General features: G+C 39.5%; 1 protein-coding gene across 1 annotated transcript in view; it reads right to left on the minus strand.

Annotated features, from left to right (window-relative positions):
• CENPI (centromere protein I) overlaps window positions 1–14,263 on the minus strand; it is a 78,506-nt gene that overhangs the window by 39,207 nt on the left and 25,036 nt on the right. Inside the window, exons 7-11 of the mRNA XM_019436060.2 lie at window positions 11,506–11,552; window positions 6,536–6,625; window positions 5,858–5,986; window positions 5,458–5,625; window positions 5,185–5,305 (exon numbers count right to left, since the gene is read on the minus strand). Of these exons, the coding sequence (XP_019291605.2) occupies window positions 5,185–5,305; window positions 5,458–5,625; window positions 5,858–5,986; window positions 6,536–6,625; window positions 11,506–11,552 (555 nt within the window). The remainder of the gene's footprint in view (window positions 1–5,184; window positions 5,306–5,457; window positions 5,626–5,857; window positions 5,987–6,535; window positions 6,626–11,505; window positions 11,553–14,263) is intronic.

Raw genomic sequence — 14,263 nt, forward strand, 5'->3', positions numbered from 1 at the left:
CGAATCTTTTGGGTTTTCCATATACACCATCATGTCATCTGCGAAGAGCTAAAGTCTGAACTCCTCCTGGCTGATTTAGATGCCTCTTATTTCTTTGTGTTGTCTGAATGCTGAGGCTAAAACTTCCAATACTATGATGAATAACAGTGGCAAGAGTGGACATCCCTGTCTTGTTCCTTAGGGGAAAGCTCTCAGTTTTTCCCCATTGGAGATATTAGCAGTGGGGGTTTCATATATGGCTTTTATGATCTCAAGGTATGATCTTTCTATCCCTACTTTCTTGAGGGTTTTTTTTTCCTCTTTTTTTTTTTCTTGAGGGTTTTTATCAAGAAAGGATGCTGTATTTTGGCAAATGCTTTCTCTGCATCTATTGAGAGGATCTTGTCCTTTCTTTTATTGATGTGATGTATCTCATTGATTGTTTTGTGGATATTGAACCAGCCCTGAATCCAGGTATAAATCCCACTTGGTCATGGTGAATAATTTTTTTAATGTATCATTGGATCCGGTTGGCTAGTATCTTGTTGAGGATTTTTGTGCCCATGTTCATCAGGGAAATTGGTCTATAGTTCTCCTTTCTAGTGGGGTCTTTGGTTTTGGAATCAAGGTAATGCTGGCTGCATACAAAGAGTTTGGAAGTTTTCCTTCCATTTCTATTTTTTGGAACAGCTTCAAGAGAATAGGTGTTAACTCTTCCTTAAATGTTCGCTGGAATTCCCCTGGAAAGCCATCTGGCCCTGGACTCTTGTTCTTTGGGAGATTTTTGATTATTAATTCAATTTCTTTATGGTTATGGGTCTGTTAAAATTTTGTATTTCTTCCTGTTTCAGTTTTGATAGTATATATGTTTCTAGGAATTTGTCAATTTCTTCCAGATTGCCCATTTTATTGGCGTATAATTGTTCATAATATTCCCTTATTATTGTATTTGTGCTGTGTTGGTTGTGATCTCCTATGTCATTCTTGATTTTATTTATTCGGTCCTTTCCTTTTACTTTTTGATCAAACTGGCTAGGGGTTTATCAATTTTGTTAATTCTTTCAAAGAACCAGTTTCTGGTTTCATTGATCTGTTCTACTGGGTTTTTGGTTTTGATAGCATTGATTTCTGCTGTAATCTTTATTATTTCCTGTCTTCTGCTGGTTTGGGGTTTTATTTGCTGTTCTTTTTCCAGCTGTTTAAAGTGTAAGGTAAAGTTGTGTATCTGAGATCTTTCTTCCTTCTTTAGGCAGGCCTGGAGTGCTATATACTTCCCTCTTATGACCACCTTTGCTGTAGCCCAGATGTTTTGGGTTGTGGTGTTATCATTTTCATTGCTTCCACGAACTTTTTAATTTTCTCTTTTACTTCTTAGTTAGCCCATTCATTCTTTAGTAGGATGTTCTTTAGTCTTCCAGTATTTGTTACCTTTCCACATTTTTTCTTGAGGTTGATTTCGACTTTCACAGTGTTGTAGTCTGAAAATATGCACGGTATGATCTCGATCATTTTGTACTTGTTGAGGGCTGATTTGTGTCCCAGTATGTGATCTATTCTGGAGAACGTTCCATGTGCACTGGAGAAGAATGTGTATTCCGATGCTCTAGGATGAAATGTTATGAATATATCTGTTAAGTCCATGTGGTCCAGTTTGTGATTCAAAGCCATTGTTTCCTTCTTGATTTTCTGTTGAGATGATCTGTCCATTGTTGTAAGTGGGGTGTTGAAGTCCCCTACTATTATGATACTGTTATCAATGAGTTTCTTTATGTTTGTGATTAACTGATTTATATATTTGGGTGCTACCACATTTGGAGCATAATTGTTTACAATTGTTAGAAATTCTTGGTGGATTGACTCCTTAATTATGATATAATGCCCTCTTCATCTCTTTGTGACAGTCTTTATTTTAAAGTCTAGATTGTCTGATATAAGTATGGCTACTCCAGCTTTCCTTTGTCGACCATTAGCATGATAGATGGTTCTCCATTCCCTTACTTTCAATCTGAAAGTGTCTTTAGGTCTAAAGTGGGTCTTGTAAACACTACATAGATGGATCTTATTTTCTTATCCATTCTGTTACCCTATGTCTTTTGATTGGAGCATTTAGTCCACTGACGTTTAGAGTGAGTACTAAAAGATATGCATTTATTGCCATTATGTTGCCTCTAGAGTTGGAGTTTCTGATGATGTTCTCTTGCCCTTTCTAGTCTTTGTTGCTTTTGATCTTTTTTTTTTGTCTTTACCCCCCTCAGAGAGTCCCCTTAAAATTTCTTGCAGGGCTAGTTTAGTGGTCACTAACTCTTCATTTTTGTTTGTCTGGGAAACTTTTTATCTCTCCCTCTGTTTTGAATGACAGCCTTGCTGGCTAAAGAATTGTTGGCTGCATATTTTTCTGATTCAGCACATTGAATATATCCTGCCACTCCTTTCTGGCCTGCCATGTTTCGGTGGATAGGTCTCCTGCAAACCTGATCTGTCTTCCCTTGTAGGTTAAGGACTTTTTTCCCTTGCTACTTTCATGATTCTTTCCTTGCCTGAGTATTTTGTGAATTTGACTATGATATGCCTTGTTGATGGTAGGTTTTTGTTGAATCTAATGGGGGTTCTCTGTGCTGCCTGTATTTTGATGTCTGTGTCTTTCCCCAGGTTAGGAAATTTTTCTGCTATGATTTGTTCACATAACCCTTCTACCCATATTTCTCTCTCTTCCTCTTCTGGGACCCCTATTATTCTGATGTTGTTCCTTTTTAATGAGTCACTGATTTCTCTAATTCTTAAATCGTGCTCTTTTTCCTTAGTTTCCCTCTTTTTTCGTGATTCAGTGGTCTCCATAAGTTTGTCCTCTATATTGCTGATTTACTGCTCTGTCTCATCCCTCCTTGCCTCTATGGCATCCATTCGAGATTGCAGCTCAGTTATAGCATTTTTTATTTCATCCTGAGTAGCTTTTATCTCTGCAGAAAGGAATTCTAATCTGTTTTCAATCCCAGCTAGTATTCTTATTATTGTGATTCTGAATTGTGGTTCAGACATCTTGCTTTTATCTGTGTTGATTAAGTCCCTGGCTGTCATTTCTCCCTGTTCTTTCTTTTGGGGCGATTTCATTCATTTCGTCATTTTGAAGGAAGAAAAGTAATTAATAAAGTTAAAAAAATTAGAATTAAAAAATTAAAAACAACATAAAAAAATCAAATAAAGGATGCTAGATCCTAGGTGTGTTATGGTCTTGTTTGTGATAGGAGCTTGACAGATTAGAGAAAAAAGGGAAAGATAAGAAGAAAAAAGGAAAATGTTTGAAAATTTGAAAAAAATGAATGCAATGAAATAGAATAAAATGAAATGGTGGAAGTAAAAAAACAGAATTTGAAATATTTACAAAAAAGTAAAAAATAGAAAAAAATTTAAAGAAAAATATTTTAATAGAAATGTATTAATGTACTCAAGAATAAGAAAAGAAAAACATTGAATAGATGGACCAGCAAACAGACGGAAGTATGATTGAAATTACATCAGTTTCCCCTAGAAGGCAAACTATGAAGCACTTTATAGTCCATATACTAAGCAGGCAGAGAGACTTGTGTTGTTCCTGAAGAGCGAGGTTGGTCCAGTTGGGCGGGGCTTAGTGTAAGCAGGCAGAGAGACTTGTGTTGTTCCTGAAGAGTGAGGTTGGTCCAGTTGGGTGGGGCTTAGTGTAACTGCTCCATTCTCCACTAGATGGTGATGCTTAGATTACTCGGGTGGATTGCTGTGGCACCTGCAGGTGTGTATGCACATGCGTGGAAGGGGTGAAAATGTTGTCACCTAGCTACCCAGTCTCTAGTATCAGAATTCTGTGCTCTCCCCCATCAGCAATCGTGTACCTCTCCTTTGTCTCCAGCTTCCATCCACTCCCTGCTTTTACACTGTCAGTGACCTAGCCATCAGGTTGCCAGGCGGCACCTCCCTCCTGAGTTTTATCTCAGATGTAGCTGTGTTTCCCAACCCCTCACTTCTGAGGGACTACAGCTGTGACCTGCTCAGACTGTCTGGGAAAGGGTCTCACTGAACAATGGCCAGGTACCCACCCGTCCTCAGTAACGTTTGCGGGACCATGCTGCTGCTGACGCCCAGAGACTGCAGCTAGGTGCCAACCTGCCCCAGAAAAACTTCATGCGATTGTGTAGCAGCAGCGTTTCAGGGACTGTGGTAAATCACAACACACATCTGGCACCAGGCTGCCCCCTTAATGTCTTTGTTCCAGCACCAGTGAATATGGTTGTTCTCCAGGGTCCGTTGGGACCCTTGCCTTTGGGGTGGCCACACAGCCTCTACCAAATGTCCTCCCAGCAGGGGAACTGCGTCTCCCCATTTGGTCCTCTGCTCCTGGGGACTCGCCTTTCCCACCAGAGAATTGCTGGTTATTGAGCTGCAGATTTTCAGACTCTGCACTCCCCCAGTTTATAAAGTGTTAATGGAATTTAAACCCTCTTCTTTCTCCTTTCTTCCTTTTTTGTTCAGTCCCTGTGGCTTTTTCCACATTTCCACTTTCTCCTCAGCTGCTTTTGGGGGGCTTGTTTTCTCCTGTACTCTCCCCCAGCTCTGTACTCTCTCCGCAAGCAAAAACAGCTCCTTTCCCTCCACGGTTTCTATCTCTCCCAGTTCACCTCTCCACACTGTGTACCTGTGGGGTTCTGTGGTTCAGGTTGTGCAGATTATTGTTTTAAACCTCAAATCAGTTTTCTAGGTGTGCAGGATGGTTTAGTGTTGATATGGCTGTATTTCATGGATAGAGACATAAAAAAAAAACTTCCATGTTGTTCCACCATCTTAAGAATTATTTCTAGCATGAAGTAGTAAGTTGATATCCTGACATGTATTAGTCTTCTCGAGTGTGGTTAGCATTAATCTGATTATTTTGTGGGTTGAACAGCAAGTCTCTGCACAAAGATGAAGAGGTTTTGGGATTGTGATGGTCATCAAAATGGAGCCACCCAGTGAGTTTGGGTGGCCATCCAGCAATGTTTCCTTAACAACATACCTCCTTTATTACTATATCTTAAAATTAGTATAAAGGAAGCATACCAGCTCTGAATATATGATTATTAGAGAGATAGTTACAACATATGAAGGCTCCTCCTATTTAGAATTTGTTACCCTTATAAAAGATATAAGCTATTTGGTTCCCTCCTCATGCAATCAATGAGTTTAAATATCAATTTTTACCTTCCTGTAATGTTTGACTCAACCAGTGATAGAGTCTCAGTAAGATGGACTCGTCTTTGACAACGTTAATATAGTGAAGCAGCAGAGAGTTGTTCAACACTGCACCCATCTGAGAAGGCAGCTGCAAAGACAGAACAATCAAGTGTAAGTATATGAAACGGAGTAAAAGGAACATAGCAACAAGGAAATCATCAGATAGGAAATACACAATAAAAATAAAGGCTTTGCAGATTGAATGGAAAATATAGATAAGCACATGGTCCAGTCACATACCTCTAAGCAATGGATGTTCTTTAAGAGTTGAGGGAAGCTTTTAAGCTGTTCTAGTGGAAAGGATCCATTACTACGGAGATAATCAGAAAGAGCCATCCCTTTTTTCCCACATTCTTTACTGCAGCTACTAGAATTCAGCATGGGTATAACTGAGTAAGAATTCCATTTCTAAAGAAGAAAGACAGTAAAACAATCTATCAATGGACTAGACAGACTACAAACTAAATGTAAAAGCAGTTGTTAAGTTGTTCAGTTAATGAAGTCTAAATGTGGTTCACACAGAATTCTAGGTAATTAAAATGTATTTAAATTTCTATAATCTCTTGAATCATCTGAATGTTTACTGTTTGGCTTTAAGAAAAGAAACCTGCACAAATCATTTGGAGTTTTAGACACTTACTCTTTTTACAGGATGGACATTAGCTGGACCTAACATTAATTTTACAGGTTCAGGAGGGGGTCCCTGAATCCTTTGCCTCACAGCAAGTAGAGCTGTCTCCCACAGATTCTCTGAATTCCTAAAATAAATCTATAAGAAAATTGGATTAAAGTACATAAATAGGTACCCATAACATGAAGCAATATAAAATACAAAATTCTTAATTGAAAATGTATTAATTATGATACATTTTTCTGCCATGCAAATGGTTTTTTTTCTGATCAAGAATCTATTTTATACATTAAATAGAATTAAAACAAAGTGCCAATCCCTTAGAAAACTTCCTAGAAACAATGGCATAATACTAGATTTTAAAACAGTATGCTGTAGGGGGTGCCTGGGTGGCTCAGTCAGTTAAGTGTCTGTCTTCAGCTCAGGTCATGATCTCACAGCTCATTGGTTCAAGCCCCACATCGGGCTCTGTGCTGACAGCTCAAAGCCTGGAGCCTGCTTCGGATTCTGTGTTTCCCTCTCTCTCTGCCCCTCCCCTGCTTGCACTCTGTTTCTCTCTCTCAAAAATAAATAAACATTAAGAAAAAAATGAAACAGTATGCTGTAAACATTTCATTTCAAGTCTGTAAATTAACTTAATAAAAATATTTCGATCTCAATATGACTTATCACTCTTTAATCCCTCACCTTTTTCCTTGCAGGCAAAGATACAGAAATCAAAGTAGGAGCAAAGAACTTATACAGCGATAACAAAGCCTGGAGGTGAGGCTGCATTCCCTGAAATGAAATAAGAGTTCTCAATTTTCAATTCTTTGGCATAAGAAAGAAAAGTAACAATAAAATAAACAGATTAAACATATATTCCAACCCTAATTTTACTATGTGATATGGCTATTGGAAGATGCTATAAAAAAATCAAAGAATAAATAATCAGACATTTTAAGTCAACTATCATAAAACTACCCTCATGAGCCTGTGGACTTCTTTTATGACCTTTTCTTTTTTACTTTTTCCTTAATATTTTCTCTTGTCTTCTATGCCCATGCCTTAGGTCTACGTCATACTTACTAGCATGGCTTACTTTCACTGGTAGCATACTCAGGACTCAAAGTTGACTCATTCTTGATTTAGACAGAAAGGTGGGAAGACAAAAAGGGAAGCTAAGAAAACAGGGCAAGGAAATATTAATACATTATCATAATTCCTGGAAAATTAACTAGGAAATCCAACAACAGGTACGCAGTAGTCAAGCAGCTTGATACGACTAAAACAAGTCTTAACAAAAACATTAATTTTAGAATGACAGAAGTCATTACTGCTGGACACCTGGCTATCCAGGTAGATATATCTGGCTATCCAGAGAAAGCATACTACTAAAACGAATTCCAAGAAGGGGCACCTGAGTGGCTCAGTCAGCTAAGCGTCTGACTTTGGCTCAGGTCATGATCTCACAGTTCGTGAGTTCAAGCCCCGCATCAGGCTCTGTGCTGACAGCTCAGAGCCTAGAGCCTGCTTCAGATCCTATATCTCCTTCTATCTCTCTGCCCCTCCCCTGCTCATGTTCTGTCTCTGTCTCTTTCAAAAAAATATTAAAAATTTTTTTTAATGAATTCCAAGGAAATAACCAAATTGTTTTGTTATATTACAATTTTGTTGAATCAAATATTGTACAAAATAAGACAGGCAGAAATTGGGGCTTAGAAATACAGTGTTCCTATTTTTGTAACAGCTTCTTGAAATTAAATTTGTTATAACAAAACCAAAATAATCCAATTTATCTACACCGAAATATCTTCTGATCTCTGTACTAATTGTCAATTAGTATAAGAGTTTGCTTTGAGTTGGAATGTTTTTTGATAGAGAAAATATTTAGTAGAGGAGAGACCTTTAGAACGTACTGTCTAGTTAACTAAACATATCTTTGTTGTTAAAAAGTTAACACTCTTTTCTTTTTTAAAAAGAATTCCAGTTAAATATGACATATTGAAAATAGATGTTTAACTCTGGGTCCTCCCAAAGCCCCACTAAAAAGTAAAGGAATGAAAAAGGCATAAAGCACAAGTTCAAAGAAAACAAGAGAGGATACAACAGCAAATGAGACATCCCAAAAAGATTTTGGAACCTAGAATAAAAATGGACAAATAGTAACCAACTTGGCAAAACAGAGAAAACAAAATCTAAGGTAGTAACAGAAAAAGGCTCAAAAGCAGCAGTTTCATGTTTTAGAACTCTCAAAAGGACTCAGGAATTTGAGGGACGAGATACCTCTGAAAAGTGGGGGCAGCAGAAGTGCAAGAGAGGCAGCAAACAGGAGGATTGGTTGAAAATCTAAGTAAGAAGCAATTAGAACCCCAAATTCCTTCACCACACTAACAAACATCAAGGTTTTACTCTCTTAAGATGAAACTGGAATCAGATAACAGGCACAGCTGAGGGAGGGTACCAGGACCCTTCCTCACCCCTTTCCACTGCCTGCAACCCAGAGTGCTAGGAACCAAGCTGATAACCTGTGATGGTTAACTGTATGTGTCAACTTGGCTGGTCCAGAGTGCCCAGATACTTAGTCAAACATTATTTTGGGTGTTTCTGTGAGGGTGTTTTAGAGGAGGTTAACATTTTAAATTGGTAGACTTTGAGTAGACTGTCCTCCATAAAGTGGGTGGACCTCATTCAATCAGTTGAAGGCCTATAAAGAACAAAAAGACCAGCCTCCCTCAAGCAAGAGAGAATTCTTAGCAGCCTGCCTTCAGACTTCACCTGTAACACCGGCTCTTTCTGGTTCTACAGGAGACTGTCTTTGGACTAAAACTGAGACATCATCTCTCCAGGGTCTCCAGCCTGCTGGCCCACCCTACAGATTATTGGCTTCCTAGCTTCATAATCATGCAAGCCAATTCCTTATAATAAATACCTTTCTACATATCTATACACACATCCTATTGATTCTGCTTATGGAGAAGCCTGACTAATATAAGCCCTAGGCAGGAAACAAGAGGATTCCTCTCTGGGAAAAGTGACACAGCAATCTCTGGGGCTCCCCAGTGAAACATCAAGATCCAGCAATGAACAATACCTGCTCACATGCAAAAGTTTCCAATCACCATTTTAGTTCTTTACTATTAAATATGGACAAACAACGTTTTCCAGGCATTTGAGAACAGCCTCTACTGTGAAGCACCAAATTAACTAAAGAAAGGAACTCTGAGGAAACAAGAGACCAAGCTGGAAACAGGAAAAGAATCACAGCCAAAGTCACATAGGCTCACGCCTAGCAGAGGGTACAATCCTAGAAACCATCCTCACCAACTCCCCACCCCTGTTCCAAAGACTGTTCTCAACAGGGCCTGGTGTATATATGATAACAACATGCCTGCACCACTTCCCACCAATCATGCCTGCCACCACAAAGACAGTTTCTGCATTTTGTTTCCTTCACAGATCAGGAGTTATAGGTTATGAATGGGTATAGAGAGGATACATGCCTTTGCAGGTGTCAGAAATCCATATATCCAATATATTTTTTCAAACACACAGATTATGCCTGTTACTGCTATACACGTTGTACTACATGTAAGCACAGCCACGATTTCTTGGTTTGATATTGTTGGACTTGACCAAAATCACCAAAATTCAGCTAATCAAAACAATTCTAAATGCCTCTTTATATGGCTGCCTAGGTGGCTCAGTTGGTTGAGCATCTGACTCTTGATATTGGTTTAGGTCATGATCTCATGGTCGTGAGAATGAGCCTTGCCTCAGGTTCTCTGAGCATGGAGCCTTGATATTCACTCTCCCTTTCTTGGGATTCTCTCTCCCTTTCTCTCCCCGTCTCCCACTCACAAGCATGCATGTTCTCACTCTCCTTCTCTCTCTCTCTCTCTCTCTCAAAATAAGTATTTAAAAAAATAAAAAATAAATGAATCTTTATAAATGGGCATGGATAATGGAATAATAATGTACTATATAAAATGTTATTAATGAAGCCATATATTTAATGTCTGGGTTTAAAATTTTTACACAATCAGGGGCACCTGGGTGGCTCAGTCGGTTAAGCATCCAACTTCAGCTCAGGTCACAATCTCATGGTCCATGAGTTCAAGCCACATGTTGGGCTCTGTGCTGACAGCTCAGAACCTGGAGCCTGCTTCAGATTCTGTGTCTCCCTCTCTGTCTCTCTGCCCTTCCCCTACTCACATTCTGTCTCTATCTCTCAAAAGTAAACATTAGAAAAAATTTAAAAAAATTTACAATCATGTACTAAACCATTTTTTAAACCTGAACATAACACTATTGTTTCAGTTAATACATCAGCAAGATCTTTTTTAAGTTTATTTATCTTGAGAGAAAGAGAGGGAGTGCGAGGGGGGAGGGACAGAGAGAGAGGGAGAGAGAGAATCCCAAGCTGGCTCCATACTGTCAGTGCACAGCCCGACTTGAGGCTCAATTCCACAAGCTGTGAGATCATGACCTGAGCTGAAATCAACGGTTGGATGTTTAAATGACTGAGTCACCCAGGCACCCCCCAAATCAGCAAGATCTTACTTATGCTAAGAATTTTCTTATTCCATTGAAATGCTTTGCTGTTAACATGAAGAAACTTTATAACTTTTTCACAATTTATATTACTGTAAAATAAAATTCAACTTGGACAAAAACATGATCATTAATATATTCAGAGAGCTAAGAGAAGACATTGGACTGACACAACCAAAACAGGAAGCTATTAAACAAGAACAATCAAGGGTGCCTGGGTGGCTCAGTCAGTTAAACATCTGACTTCAGTTCAGGTCATGATCTCACGGTTTGTGAGTTTGAGCCCCGCATTGAGCTCTGTACTAACAGCTCAGAGCCTGGAGCTTGTTTGGAGTCTGTGTCTCCCACTTTCTCTCTCTCTCTGCCCCTACCCTGCTCATGCTCTGTCTCTTTCTCTCTCAAAAATAAATAAACATTAAAAAAAAATGTAAAAACAAGAACAATCATTGAATTGTACTAATGGGAAACCTCACACTGGAGAAGCATGTATGTGCACATTTGTTTGTATTTTTCATTAAACTTGCATGCCTTTCGGTAGGTCATGCAGGCTTCAGCAGTTAAGATAGGCACTACAACTTCCTACTGTTTTATACCCAAAACTTCACAAACTTGTTACCAGGCAGGTATAGTGAAAATAGCAATGCAAGAAAGCTGTAAGGATAAGAGATAATGGTCAGGGAATATACTAAAGTCTATGTGTCAAGAAAGGAATGCTTTCCTAGATCACATCCACAAAAAAATAAATAAACTACTACTTTACTTTAATAAAGTAGTCATTTTTGACTACTCTCCAACACTTATTTTCCAACCATAACAACACAGTTTCCTAAACAGTCTTGCTGTTTAACATCTATATATGTCTTTTCTTATGCTGTTCCCACCTCCAGGAGTGCCCTTCTCTTCCTTCTTGGCCTGGTTAAATCCTATTAATCTCTTAAAATTTCTCTTAAGAATTACCACTCCTCCTTGACCCTCATCTATTTATGATTTTTTTATTTTGTTTTCAAAGCTCACCAGATAATAAGCTCCCTGAAGATCATGATTCACTCAATTTATATCCCCAAAGCTCAACTCAGTATCTAGCACAGATACACTGGCCAATTTTAGGTCTTTTTCGTACTCACCATTTTGGCCTGAAGACCAAGCAGTTTTCTCACACGAAATGGTTTGACTAGAAAAGATAAAGAAAAGTACAATGCATGAGGTTCAGAATAAAAACAAACCACGTGGCTCATAAAACATCTTTGTACAACACATCAAAAATATAAACACTCTGTTCAATTAAACCATTAAGCAGACACTCTTAGATAAAAGCACAAAAAATAATTCCCACAAAATCTTGTCATTGAACTAATGCTACCAGTTAACTTTATAAAGGCCAATAGAAATGTTAATTCCAGATACTCTGTCGAACAGAGAGGACGATGGTGGTGTAGGAGGACACTGTGATAACCTCCTGCTGATTGCTTAGATTCCACCCACATCTGCCTAAATAATCCAGAAAACCACTGCAAGACTAGCAGAACGAACTCTCCAGAGCCAAGCATAGACAAGAGGCCCACAGAAAAGGGTAGGAAGGGTGGAGAGGCAGTGCGTGCTACAGGGACTGGCGGGAGGAAGCCGGGGCGGTGGAGGGGCAGCCCACCCGGCAAGGCAGAGCCACCGAAGTCTGGCTTGCAAAAGCAGAGGGGCCGGACTCCATGAGTTCTGACAGCCAGCGGGACGTATCATCTAGAATGTTAAAAGTAAACAGCTCTGCTCTCGGAGGGCGGGAGGGCGAGAGGACACCAGGAGGGAGAGTTGTTGAGCCCTGGAGGGACAGAGCTCAGCAGGGGAACAAAGGTACTGGCAAGAGCCATTTCCCTCTCCCATCCCCCAGCAGAAATTCCAAAGGGAACCAGTTCTCATCACTGAACTTGCTTGCACCACGCAAACACCCAATGCTTTGCTTCTGTGGATCCATCCCTCCCACAGGCCTATTTCCCCACCCCCCACCCCTGGTGCTGCAGGGACCCTCCCAAGGGGACCACAGACAGCAAAGCGAGCTAAGCCTGCCCCTCCCACCGGAGCACCTTGCAGATCCACCCTGTCTAATACGCCCTTGGCCAGATCCCATCGAAGCAGCACCACAAGCCTGTGAGTGTGCAAGCAGCCCACACAGGGGCAACACCACTCCACAGTGAGTTTTGCCCCTGGAAGAGGGGAAGATAAGGTACACACCAGTCTGACTGTGGCCCCAGTGGTGGGCTGGGGACAGACATCGGGTCTGACTGCAGCCCCACCCACCAACACAAGTTAGTCTGGACAGCACAAGGGAAGTGCTCTGCAGTTTGGACCTACTGTAGGGACTAACCTAAATGATAAAACGGAAGAATTCTCCTCAAAAGAAACTCCAGGAAGTAGTGACAGCTAACGAATTGATCAAAAACTATTTAAGCAATATAACGGAACAAGAATTTAGAATAATAGTCATAAAATTAATCACTGGGCTTGAATAAAGCATAGAGGATCTTGCTACAGAGATCAAAGGACTAAAAAATAGTCATGAGGACCTAAAAATGCTATAAATGAGGTGCAAAATAAAATGGAGGTGACCACAGCACGGATTGAAGAGGCAGAGGAGAGAATAGGTGAATTAGAAGATAAAATTATGGACAAAGAGGAAGCTGACAAAAAGAGAGATAAAAAAATCCAGGAGTATGAGGGGATAATAAGAGAACTAAGTGATGCAATCAAACAGAACAATATCCATATCATAGGAATTCCAGAAGAGGAAGAGAGAGAGAAAGGGGCTGAAGGTGTACTTGAACAAATCATAGCTGAGAACTTCCCTCATCTGGGGAAGGAAAAAGGTATTGAAATCCAAGAGGCACAGAGAACTCTGTTCAGACGTAACTTGAATCGATCTTCTGCATGACATATCATAGTGAAACTGGCAAAATACAAGGATAAAGAGCAAATTCTGAAAGCAGCTAGGGACAAACAGGCCCTAACTTACAAAGGGAGACCCATAAGACTAGTGCCAGACCTATCTACTGAAACTTGGCAGGCCAGAAAGGAATGGCAGGAAATCTTCAACGTGATGAACAGAAAAAATATGCAGCCAAGACTCCTTTATCCAACAAGTCTGTCATTAAGAATAGAGAGATAACGGTTTTCCTAAAGGAAATAGAAGCAGAACAGCAAAGACACCCCAAACCCAGCAGAAGACAAATAATAAAGATCAGAACAGAAACAAACAATACAGAATCTAAAAAAACTATAGAGCAGATCAATGAAACCAGGAGTTGGTTTTTTGAAAAAATAAGCAAAATTGATAAACCTCTACCCAGGCTTCTCAAAAAGAAAAGAGAAAGGACTCAAATAGATAAAAATCACAAAAGAAAATTTATTTATTACAACCAATCCCTCACAAATACATGCAATTATCAGGGAATACTATGAAAAATTATATGCCAACAAACTGGACAACCTGGAAAAAATGGACAAATTCCTAAGCACCCACACACTTCCAAAACTCAAACAGGAAAAAATAGAAAACTTGAACAGATCCATAATCAGCGAAGAAATTGAATCAGTTATCAAAAATCTCCCAACAAATAAGAGTCCAGGACCAGATGGCTTCCCAGGGGAATTCTACCAGACATTTAAAGCAGAGATAATACTTATCCTTCTCAAGCTGTTGCAAAAGATAGAAAGGGAAGGAAAACTTCCAGACTCATTCTATGAAGCCAGCATTCCTTTGATTCCCAAAGCAGACAGAGACCCCGCAAAAAAGAACTACAGGCCAATATCTCTGATGAATATGGATGCAAAAATTCTCAATAAGATACTAGCAATTGAATTCAACAGCATATAAAAAGAATTATTCACCATGATCAA

This window comes from Panthera pardus, unplaced genomic scaffold (assembly GCF_024362965.1).
Source record: "Panthera pardus isolate Hobbes unplaced genomic scaffold, ASM2436296v1 HiC_scaffold_27, whole genome shotgun sequence".
Taxonomy (NCBI): domain Eukaryota; kingdom Metazoa; phylum Chordata; class Mammalia; order Carnivora; family Felidae; genus Panthera; species Panthera pardus.